The 12,866-nt window shown below is 43.9% G+C and overlaps 1 protein-coding gene across 1 annotated transcript in view; it reads left to right on the top strand.

Moving 5' to 3' along the window:
- Positions 1–12,866, top strand: part of Pgant7 (N-acetylgalactosaminyltransferase 7) — a 53,297-nt gene that overhangs the window by 28,809 nt on the left and 11,622 nt on the right. Inside the window, exons 8-9 of the mRNA XM_045766247.2 lie at positions 38–240; positions 1,278–1,422. Coding sequence (XP_045622203.1) covers positions 38–240; positions 1,278–1,422 — 348 coding nt within the window. The remainder of the gene's footprint in view (positions 1–37; positions 241–1,277; positions 1,423–12,866) is intronic.

Raw genomic sequence — 12,866 nt, forward strand, 5'->3', positions numbered from 1 at the left:
TAAGACACTAAAATTGAAGGTTTTATTTTCCTAACAGGTATGGCAGTGCGGTGGCAGCATTGAGTGGGTACCGTGTTCTCGTGTTGGACACGTTTACAGAGGCTTTATGCCGTATAATTTTGGCAAACTGGCTGAGCAGAAGAAAGGTCCTCTTATTACCATCAACTACAAGAGAGTTATCGAGACCTGGTTTGATGACAAATATAAAGAATACTTCTACACACGTGAACCTTTGGCGAGGTCAGCAGTATTACACGAGTATAAATTTAGAACAGCGCGTTTTTATGAGTGCATTGATGATAATTGTAATAATTTTTTTTTTTTTTTTTTTTTTTTTTTTTTTTTTTTGAGATATATACAAGAGTTGTTACATTCTTGTACAGCCACTAGTACGCGTAGCGTTTCGGTTGAAGACTGCTTAATGAACCAAGTGGCATAACTATTTGATGATTTTTTGGGGCAGTCTGTTTAGTAGCGTCCTGTGACAACCTCGGCCTAACTAGAGCAAGATTTCAGAGTCATCGTAGAGGCAGGAGAGCATGTCGGAGTCATAGATACTCCCAAGACTGAGATTATCAATATTAATCCTTATAAAAGGAAATCTTCAGTCTTCGGTTGAAGACTGCTTAATGAACCAAGTGGCATAACTATTTGATGATTTTTTGGGGCAGTCTGTTTAGTAGCTTCCTGTGACAACCTCGGCCTAACTAGAGCAAGATTTCAGAGTCATCGTAGAGGCAGGAGAGCATGTCGGAGTCATAGATACTCCCAAGACTGAGATTATCAATATTAATCCTTATAAAAGGAAATATGATAGATATGTAGATATGTTTGGTAACAATCAATTAGTGTTTTCAATGTTTTTTCTTTGTTTGAAAGTTATAAAATTATTTTAGCATCTAAAAATTATTAGGCCCTAAGCAGTGGGTAGGCAGTCATGATAAGGCAATTCAAAACAACATTGCCTTAACGAAAGGTAAACAGTATGGTACTAAAACATACCCATAGACCTGTCTGAGAACTCGTCATCTCCCAATTTAGCTCATATTGGCTAGTTTCTGATCTCATGTATTTAGATAGCACAGGTTTGGGCGTACTGTACTGGGTTTACGTCCCAGTACGTGCAAGTTTATTTATAAATGACTAATATTTATTTACCATTAATGCATAAAACAATAAATGCTGATTTAAGTACTGTATAGATTTAGTTCATTAGATTTTTAATGTCAGTACAGTACTGTATACACTTCATTGCACTGTACTTATTTGGTTTTAAGGTTCCTCGACCATGGTGATATCGGTGAACAACTGAAACTAAAGACGCAGTTGAAGTGCAAAAGCTTCCAGTGGTTTATGGAGAATGTGGCATACGATATGCTTCGTAAATATCCAGAGCTTCCTCCTAACATCCACTGGGGAGAGGTTAGTGCTTCACAGTTGTCTGTGTTGTATACTTCCCTCTTTATTTTCTCTCTCTTTAAGCTTATAAAAATGTAGGGCGAGTTATATGGAGGAGTGCGAATGTGTGTAATTACCTGAGTGTAGTTACAGGATGAGAGTTATCCTCATGGTGTCCCGTCTACCCAGTACTCTTGTCATGTGACTCTTCTGAAACTACTGATAGTGTTGGCATCCATTGCCTTCTCACTTCTTCCAACTGTCTACCATTCTGTTTGTAAAAGCGAACTTTCTAATACTTTTAGATATATCCCTATTTGTGTGTGACTGTCAGTGAGTGTGGGAATGCATCCCAAGCCTTCATATAATGTGCATAAATGACCCTGTTTGACGAGGTATTCCGCTAAACCTCTATAATCGCCTTTATGATAATGATTTGATGTCTCTTTCCCCGACCTAGTCACACCTAATTGTTCTGCATATTCCTTGCTTCCAGGCTGATATTACTGTATTATATTGCTTATTTTGTGTGGGTTTAGTGTTCATCTGTTAGAAGTATTATAATCCCGTCATTGCTAAATGCATTCAAGGATACCCCATAAAAATTCAGGCTGTTGATATGATTGGGGACCTTAGTCTTTGAGCCTAAAAAAGTGTTTCTAAATCATATAATGCTTAACCAGATCCTGTGAATATAAAAGAAGTAAGTGCATGGATATTGTAAATGCTGCTATGTGTTGGTGACAGATGTAAGGGGCACTCCTAGCAGTAGTGCCAAAAAATCAGCATTGAATGTAATGAAATGGCAATTTCTGGGGGAATCCCATTGGCTTCCTGAAGCTACAATGCTATATACTGCCATACTGCGAGGTGTCATCCGTTGCAGAGTTCTTTTAGGCCTACTGGGGACCACGCGCCAGGACATGGCACCCTCTCTAGAGAGCCGCAGAGAGCAGTGGCACAATGATAAAATTGTCAGTGAATTTGAATCATGTCTGCCACCACCAGGGAAACACCCACAAAGTCAGCAAAGCAAAACAGATCACTGCTGGTTAGAAGGAAAACCTACATCTCAAAATCGCTAAAAGAACTCTCCTAACAATGTAAACAAGTGATCGAAAATTCATGAAACTAATGCAAGCTCATTCGTCCCACCTCTTCCCCGAGTTTGGTGGGAGGAAGGAGGCAGACTGTGTCAGCCGGCTGCTCCACCTGAAGTTCTATGATGATAGAAAAACCACCCCCAACTCCCTGGGATAGGGAGGGTGTCAGGGAGCCACCAGGACTCGCCCAGAAATTGGCATTTCATTACATTCAATGCTGGTGGCTCCCTAAGGCTACCTACTACAGAGAAAGTTAAGAATAGGGATGTACCAGGAAGGAAGGAGCATCAAAGGTACCACAATGAAGAAAAACCACCGGTCACAGCAGGACTTGAGGGCACACAAAGCCAACAAGGACCCAGGAACAGGAACATGAACCTGGCCGCCAGGATCCTGTATGACCACCAAAAACCCCCATGCCTAGATATCAACCCATGACATAATGGAAAAACACAGCCAACAGAGTGGCATACTGATGAACATTATAGGCACAAGGGCAGACTACAGGCTAGCAATATTTTAGGACACTGTGGACGACTTAAGAAAAACGAGACCTGGAACAAGGAACCAGGGATAGCAGAGCAACCCACAACAACGCCACCAATGCAGAGGCATGAAGGCAGTGGCTAAGAGCTGCTACTGGACACAAAATATGATGCACCCCTGGCCAACCAAGCATCAGCAACCAACGGTCCTCACTGGAAACCAACCATCTAAATCTTCACCAGCAAAGGAGCCAGCTACAAACGAACAAACCTGTCCTAGGGCCGAAAGAACAAAAAAAAAACCAGCACCAAAGAACAGCATGAAGCTCACCGACATGATGACCAGAGGCAAGAGAAATCAGACAACACTGAAAAAAACCAGTCCTGGATTGAAGGGGACACCGGAAAATTAGCAGAGGAACAGAAGAAAAGAACATGGTCCAAAGACCTAGTAGACTCCGCGGCGCATGAGCAGGCAGCAGGTCAATTGTGCCCGAGAATGCATGGGAAATAGGGCCGAAGAAGCAACAACCCCGAATGCAAGCCGAAGTGGCTCCACCAACCTGGAATGAAATAAGGTGACAGTATCTGTCAAAAGATGCTGATCCAGAAAAAACCAAGAAAAGAAAAGACAGGATAACCCGTCCCATCACTGAAGAGCAACGATGAAGCGATATGAAATGGCAGAAAGCATGCCATAAGACTTCATACTCACCAAGAGGACTGCAGGTGGGACACCAATTAGACCAGCCACCTGATTACCATAGAAATGGTGATTATTGGGGGTTAAACTTTTCCTCTTTGGTCCTGCCTCTCGACTGTCAATTAACTGGTGTACAGTTTCTTGAGTCTATTGAGCTCTATCAAAACTACATTTGAAACTGTGTATGGAGTCTGCCAACACCACATCACTGCCTAATGCATTCCATTTGTTAACTACTCTGACATGGAAATTTTTTGTTCTAATGTCTCTGTGGCTCATTTGGGTGCTAAGTTTCCATCTGTGTGCTCTTGTTCGTGTTCCACCCATGCTAAATAATTGCATGGAAAACAGTGCAAGCAGGTACGAAGGTCCTCTGCAACCAGCACAGCCAACAATCAACAAATGTGCACGGAGCTGTAGGAGCTCAGTGTCTCCAGGAAGAGCAGGAATAAATTGACATGTGAAAAGAGGCCCAAAGGAAGCACCCCCCTCATAATACGTGTAACACGCAAGAAGCCTCACGTCATTAAAGCAAGCAGGATGTCAACCAGCCAGGAAGACTGGAACCTCTCAACGTAGCCAAGAAGACTGGAACCTCTCAACGCAGCCAGAAGTCCCAAACTCAAAGGAGGCCAAGTCATTAACGAGGCAGAATCTGGCTCACAAAGGAGGTACACGCAGAAAGCTTCCCATGCCTCCACCAGGAAAAGTTGAGAGAATGGAAGCCTCCTGAAGGACAAATCTGAGGAACCCAAAGGCATCCTGAAGTGAACTCTGGGGAGGAGGATGCATATCAAACTCTGACAGGGAGGGAAGGAGGGGATGAAACCCCACGTTCTTCAACAGAAAACCACCTGCAGAAGACACAAAGACAATATTAACATAGTGCCAGTGTCTCTGTAGAGGAAACTTGGCTTACGGGCCCCCAGTAGGTCTATAAAAACTCCGCAACTGATGACACCTAATAGTTTTTCACTATATCAGCATTATAGATTCAGGGAGCCACAGGGGGCTCCACCCCCCCCCCCCCCAGAAATGAGCAAGAATGACTTGTTCAAACATGAAATAGTATGTTTTAAAATGATTTTTGTGCAAAGTATAGAGATAATTTGATGTTCTTTTATATTATGTAAATGTGTGTGTGCTTATACAGGTATTTTCTGGCAATATGTAGGGAACCTTAAGACACTTCCTTAAAGTGATTGCTTTATTTATTATAATTATATGTGATGAAATTTGAAGCCCTTTATTATTGACACTTTCTTAAATCAGTGTTGTTGATAATTCCTTTAGAATGCTTGTTTCTTGTGTAGTGTGTACTCCTTTATCTGGACTTCCATTATACATATTCCTGCATTATATATATGGTGAGAAACTGATCACGATATGTCTTGTGTATCCAACAACATATCCGGTAACTTGACATGGAGCATGATACCTGGTTGATGGGGTTCTGGGAGTTCTTCTACTCCCCAAGCCCGGCCCGAGGCCAAGCTTGACCTGTGGATTCTGTGATCATGTGGATTCTTGCATGACCACATGGTGTCTGCTCATCCACCCATACGTCACTAAGAACTCTACTGACCCGACCAGGATTCGAACCCCCGCTGCCCAGGATCATCGCTGGGCATACAGAGTACCATAACCACTAGACCAATGATGTGGTACTCTGTATGCCAAGTAATGATCCGGGCCAGTGGGGAGGGTTTGAATCCTGGTTGGGTCAATAGAGTTCTTAGTGATTAATGGCTCATGTGTTCATGCAGGTTTTGTGTCATATACATACATATTCAGTACAGGTATACACATGCATACACACATTGAGTATAGTGGAATCTTGATTCAACAAACCTAGATTTGGCAAATCTCGGGTTGGAACACAAACTTTCCATTCTGGATTTACACACTTGATTCAGTGAACAAGAATTTGCTGAAGTGGGGGATGTGTGGAATTGCTTAGAATGATGGGACCGAGTTCACAGGAGGAGGAAACGTTATGAGACATAGCTGGGTCCTTGGGAAAGCCATGGAGCATATTTAACCCTTAAAGTGCGCATCACGTCATATGACGTGCTGGACGTTGTTCCAGTCAACTGCACATCACGTCATATGATGTGTTGGAGTACTACGCAAGATTTAAACAGCCCGCAGATACACGGGGTTCACCACACCTTCATCAGGGCTCTTGTAAACAGACGCCATTTTTTAAAAAAATCGTGGGCCAAACTCCCGGGTGTTATTGGCCTCAGTATTGAGTGAGCAACCAAGCCTGACGCATGCAGCATGAGCTAACAGCACTGCTGTTCAGCTTGTGACCACAGCATCGCCTAAAAATGCCAAATTATACTTGTTCATGCTATTATGTAGCGATGATATTATTACAGAAGACCCATGACTGTGATAAAACTGACCAGGGTTCTGATAATAGCAGGATTGTGGTGATATTTAGCGCTGTGCGCCATGGAAGGAGGTGTAATGCTGTGGGAGGGAGGGTGGTGGCGATGTCTTTTGACTGTGTGTGGCCACCTTTTATTGACTGCACTCACCATACCAGCTTAGTGGTTCGCTATGGTGAACACAAATGTAGATACTTATATATAACGTGCGTATAGAGGGTATAAACAGCAAGAGAAGGTTTGGAGCTGCCATTTTGGTGAGGGCGGTGGCGTCGTCTGCACGACGCCACCGTGCAGACGACGGTGTTGTTTACTGGTTACCACGATGGTCTTTGGGCACCATACCAGTTTATTTGTACAAGTATGATGAATAAAACAGGTAGATATTTATATATAATGTGTGCATGTAGCGTAATAACACCACACAGTATTGTTGGAGGACAAATATTAGTGCGTCTGGCCTTGAGGGCGGCCGCCGATCAGCTGACTGTGTGAGTAGCCACATCTCTGTGCCTTTACTCACCATACAAGCTTAGATGTACAGTTATGGTGAACAAAACATGTAGATACTTATATATAACGTCTGTATATAGTGAATTATAGCAAAAACATTATTGTGGGAGGAGAATGAGGGTGAGTCAGATGACTGGAGGGAGGGCGGGAGTGGCTGGCTGGTACACGGCGGTCACTCCTCATTACTTTTTGACTCATAATAGCTACTTAGTGGTTCGTTATAGTGAACAAAACATGCAAATACTTATATATAACCTGTGCTTATAGTGTAATAACCAACAAAGTATTTGTTCACTGATTGATGAACATAATTGAATCAACAATATGCACACCATATTTTTGAGTACACCAACGATTCACTCATTATATTATATAAATATATCAAACTACACACTATTGAATAATATTACAGCAAAAAAAGTATGGAAAATCAATCAGAGACATTGAAATAATTCGGTAATTATCTCTTTGTGGCAACTCTGGCCTGACAGCTTGCGAGCAACAGACCGCCTGGGACGCACGCTGAGTCAGTGCCTATAATTTGCCAGACTTCCCCGCCCTATAGCGGGCAATATATGCCACTTACGATTTTTTTATTATTTTTCCCGTGATCAGTGAACACAAATTAACAGGTTAGAAAGAAAAAATATTTTTTTTTTTTTTCAAAATGACATGCGCCTGTGGGGATGACAGGATATTAAACCCCGAGCATGTTAAGGGTTAAGGCCGAATACGCTGTTTCTTTTTTATTTCCATTTACAGAGGTTTTTGTCCAGTAAAGTATGGGCCTTTTCTGGGGGAGCACTTTTATGCTCCCTGAAGCTATCACACTGATTCAGTGCCAAATTACTATAGGAGCCATCAGTCATGGAGTTCTGTTGGCCTACATGGGACTGTGAGCCAGATCCCCTCAGAGCGGTGGCCTGTGAACACTTTTACATTTAAAGTTAACCGTAATTGCCGCTCCAGTACCAGGGAAGCACCCAGAATGTCCCACCTCTTCCCCTCACTTGGGGAAAGGAGGGAAGCAGACCAGGTCAGTCAGCCCGCTCCACCCTCAGTTCTGTTCTGATGGTACCTAGTCACTCCTAATCTCTCTGGCTCAAGTCTCCCATTTATTGTAGTGGTGCTTTGCCTTTGACACTGTTCTTATACATGTTTGTGAAGCGTGAGCCAGGAGTTTGGTGCACTTGGAGCTGCATGTGCTCAGTGTTTTCTTCCCTGTGCGCTCCCTTGCACGATCAGGGTTATCTTCCCTGGGTGTTTGTGACGCACTCACTTTAGGGGGCGATGTCTCTCCTCGCTTCAGGTAGTTCCTGCCCTTCAGGTAAGCCAGTGGTGGTCTTTGACTGTCTTCCTCAGGTTGGGAGTGTATTTGGCCTGGGGGTGAGGGGAGGATGCATTATGGTTTGTGTTCAGTTAAAGTAGTGCTAACACAAAGGCGCACCGATGTTTCTCCCTAGTTGCTCGTTTTTTGTTCCCTGTTGCTTACTCGGTGTCCGAATCTGGGCATTTTTCCAAGGGCCTGCCTCTTTGAGAAGGTCAGGCAAGTGACGTACTTTACTGGTTCAGCCTTCTCTTTTGCTTTATGCATCTGGATTTTTTTATGCGTATTTATCATTCTCTGTATGTTGATCAGGTGGCGGGTTTAATGGTGTCCCACCTGCGATCTTCTTCTCGGTGACAGTATGAAGTCGCTTGGTGGTCTTTTCACCATTTTCTCTCCCTTTGTCATTGTTCTTCTATTTCTGTGCGGGCTGATCTGTCTTTCCTGTCTTGGCTCTTTCTTGATTGATGTCTTATCCCAATTACTGTCACCTCTTATTATGTGGCATTGGCAGGGCCATTCAGCTGGTTTTTGGGATTGATACCTCTTCTGCCTCAATTTGCAAGCTTTCTCGTGCTTTGTTTCACCTCTGCCCTGCTCATGCCCTGCTCGAGCCTGCCTGGTCCTTTGACCGGCTTCTTTCTTTTCTTTCTTCTGCTTGCTTTATGGTGACCCTTTAGGTCTGGATTGTTTTTTGAAGGCTTTGTTTTTTATTTCTCTCGCCTTTGGTTGCCAGGTGGGTGAGCTTTGTGCTCGACTTCGGCGCTGGTGGTTTTGTGTCCTTGGCCCTGGTGGGTATTTTGTTTGGTTATCTGGAGGTTATCTGGAGATGATTTCGGGGTTTTTAGTGTCCCCACAGCCCAGTCCTCGACCAGACCTCCACCCCCAGGAAGCAGCCCGTGACAGCTGACTAACACCCAGGTACCTATTTACTGCTAGGTAACAGGGGCATAGGGTGAAAGAAACTCTGCCCATTGCTTCACGCCGGCGCCTGGGATCGAACTCAGGACCACAGGATCACAAGTCCAGCGTGCTGTCTGCTCGGCCAACCAGCTCCCCTAGCTAGTTAGCCTAGCCTAGCCTAGCAGGCGGCTATTTCTTTTCTGGTGAAGAATGAGTCTGCTGATTTCCAGAGGGGTTCTTTGGTGGTGGATTTGTGGTTGGTTCGGCCGGGGGTGTATTGTGTGCTTTGTCCGGTGGTGGCTTGTTGCCACTACCTTCATGCCACAGATTCTGCTGTGGTGGACTTTGTTGATCCTAGTTCCCTGTTCAGGGCTCGTATTTCTCAGGCCATCCACAGTGTCATTTAAGTCAAGCCGGCCTGTGGTCTACCCTTGTGTGTATGATCTCTGTAAGTATACTGCTCTGATGGTCATGTTTGCTAACATGTCTTGGGCGGATATTCAGGCATGGGGGGTTTTGGCAGTTGAATAGGGTCCTGGCAGCCAGGTATCTTGTGAATGTTTCTAGTCCTCTGCGGCCTTGTGTGGCCTTGGGTCATGTGTTGTGGTCAGTGGTCTCTTCCTCACTCTGATACCTGCAGTGCTGTCTCCTCCCTAGTGCCTCATTTTTTTCCTTCTCAGTGGGTAGTTAGCTTCAGGGAGCCACAAAGGGCTTCCCTTTGTGGAAGCCCTTCCCTTCCCCCTTCTCCAGAAAACCAGCATTGAATGTAATGATATGCCAATTTCTGGGTGAGCCCCAGTGGCTCCCTGACATTCTCCCGCTCCCAGGGCATCGGGGTGTTTCCATCATCATCATCATGAGAACTGGTGGTGAAGCGGCCTCTCCTCACCGGAACGAGGATGGTAGGTGGAGCGAACCAGCTTGTGCTAGTTTCACAACATTTTGGTCATTTGTTTCCATTGTTAGGGGAGTTCTTTTGGCAGTTTTGAGGTTGTGGTTTTGTTCAAAACCATGCTGTTTTGTTTTGCTGAATTTCTGGGTGCTTTTCCTTGGTGTTGACAGACATGAATAACTTTAAATGTAAGGTGTTCATAGTGCCTCCAATCCCTGCAGCTCTCTGAGGGGGGGCCAGATTCTGGCTCATGGTCCCCGATAGACCAATAAGAACTCCACGACTGATGGCACCTAGTAGTATGCCACTGAAATTAGTGTAATAGCTTCAGGGAGCCACAAGAAGCTCGCCCAGAAATTGGTGTTTCATTACATTCAACGCCTTTTTAGTTGCTGTTGTGTGTGAAAACTCTTTGTAGTCATTTCTCTGGAATAGCGGTTAAGGATTGGAGCAAGTCGGCCGAGCGGACAGCACGTTGGACTTGTGATCCTGTGGTCCCGGGTACGATCCCAGGCGCTGGCGAGAAACAATGGGCAGAGTTTCTTTCACCCTATGCCCCTGTTACCTAGCAGCAAAATAGGTACCTGGGTGTTGATCAGCTGTCACAGGCTGCTTCCTGGGGGTGGAGGCCTGGTCGAGGACCGGGCCGCAGGGACAGTAAAGCCCCGAAATCATCTCAAGATAACCTCAAGATAAGTCTGACAACCCAATGATGGGAGCTACCTGTATGCTCATCTGGAGACTGGTGTGGTGTAACACCTCTTCTCCACTTGAGGTACAGCAAGGGTACTTTCTCGGCAGCTGCTCTCGCATATATTTTCCATCAATTGACAGCTTTCAGGGCGACCACCATGGGCACTGGTGGTGCTGCATGCAGTTGCAATTGTTGCAGAAATATATATATATACACTCTCACTGTTGTGTATTATTTTTTGGTATACGATACCAAATTTTTTCATATTTTACAACATGATGTAAACGTTTATTTTGTAAAATGCAGTACAGTACTGTAATTTTGTATCATTATAAATAAAATTGTTCTGTATTTTTGTATCAATTTTGAATAGTTAGTGTACAAACTGTACATTTAAGAACATAATAAATATCTCACATTGACCAATAGCTGCGCAGTCTTGTTGGTGACTTTTGTTGGGACACTGTTGGCCGGGATGCACCAGCTGTGTTGGAGACGTACCCCTGTATGGGGGATGCCTTTGGTGGTGACACTAGTCAGGTAATGTTGGAGATGTACCCATGTATGGGGGATTCCTTTGGTGGTGGTGGACCTGGTCGGTTAATATTGGAGATGTACCCTTGTATGGGGGATGCCTTTGGCAGTCACGCTAGTCAGGTAATGTTGAAACCATCTTCGTTTTTAGTTACCTGTGCAATTTGCTGGGCTGTCTTGCTCTGTGCTTTCTCAGAAAAAGTCCCTTTTACTTTTCTTCTTGCAACGTGGGGGCCTGGCTAGGAGAGCACCCTAGGGGGCCATGCTCAAGAATAAGGTGTCGAGTGGAATGCAACTCTTCTTTCTAAGCATTTTCTCTGTTGCTTCCTGTCCCAGCCTTTGGTTTTTCTTGCCTGAGTAATGAAAGTGATACAGAGGCTACCTTGCTCAGCTGTGGTGAAGCACTTCTTAATGTCACTGTATTTCCCTATACAAATGATGTTTCTTTAATTCCTACAAGATCACAAAGCTCAGAAAATACAGTACCAAAATGCTCAAAATAAGCAACTAATATTTGCTTTAGCAGTTATCACTAAATGGGAAAAGTAAGTCCTCCAACAGCTAGGGGAACAACAGGCAAAGTAGGGAGGTGAAGTTTAAATTGTCTAAAGCAGATTGCAGAAAGTGACGGTAGATCAAACAAAATCCATCCAGAGTATGATACAAAGCTCGGTTCTAAAAGATGTTAGACGTCGACTAACGATATTTGTTGGTACACGTTTGGGTCAACCGAGCATGTGGTCCTTGCACTGTTACTCTTTCTCAGCCCCATAGAAGATATTGTCAGGAATATAATCCCAAATTTTGTGTCAGCTTTTGCTGCCGACACCATAATAGGAATGAAAATTGTCTCGATGGAAGGCACCAAAATTATGATAAAATATCAATAAAAATTTTCAGTGGGCAATAGGGGAAAAAAATAGACATTCAACAGTGATAAATTTAAGTTACGTGTGGAAAAATGATGATGGTAAAAGGCATAGAAGGCAGTCAGATCTCATAGAATAGTATGAAGAAGTCAAAGATTCTGAATAATGTCAGAAAACCTTACATTTATATTATCACAATGAAGCAAACATTGCAACAGTGAGGAAAAAGATAATGAGAACATTCAAAACAAGGGATGCTGCATTAATGATGATACTGAACTTTGCAAAGCACTGGCATTATCTACTATAGAATATTATTTAGTTTTTCAGGGTAGGCAAGATATCAAAGCCTGAAATTATACAGGCATCCTTTACTGCCTGCATAGGATGATTTAAATAACTTAATGCTTTCAACTACTGAGATTGCTTTGGAGCACTGAACTTGTACTCCTCGAAATAGTGACGAAGGAAATATCTCAAAATATTGCCATAAATACTGGAAGGTTTGGTCCCATCCCTCTGGCATTTTCTCGACCCTTTATGTTAAAGATCTCACTTTCTGCTGTTGAAGTGATGACTTCCCTTTCCTCCAACACCAGCTCCAACTTGCAATTAATACTGTTGCCCTGGGCCACCAGACATAGCTTCAAGTTCTCTTAAGACTAAGGTGTGCTATGACTCTTGCTCGGAAGCAGATCGTTCTTCACCCGCCATTGTCATGCTATGGTAGTCCCCTTCTGTATAAAGCTTCAGGTAAACATTTGGGGTTGATCTTTGACATTCATTTGTCTTGGTCGGTAACATCTCTCACCTTTAAGTTGAATGCTCTAAGGTTTTTATCTGACTCAGTCTTGTCCCTTACTTCCTGGGGAGCTGATAGATGAACACTCCTCTCTCGTGTTGTTTAAACTCGACTATGGCTGCCCTGCCTACCCACCTTCTCCTTCAACCCATCATCGTTGTGATGCTCTGCACCATACTGGGTTACAGCCCAGTTCTCGTGCCTTTCATTCGTCCCCTACTACAGAGCTTGTATGTTGAAACTGGCA

Source organism: Procambarus clarkii, chromosome 12 (genome assembly GCF_040958095.1).
Source record: "Procambarus clarkii isolate CNS0578487 chromosome 12, FALCON_Pclarkii_2.0, whole genome shotgun sequence".
In the NCBI taxonomy this organism is placed as follows: Eukaryota; Metazoa; Arthropoda; class Malacostraca; order Decapoda; family Cambaridae; genus Procambarus; species Procambarus clarkii.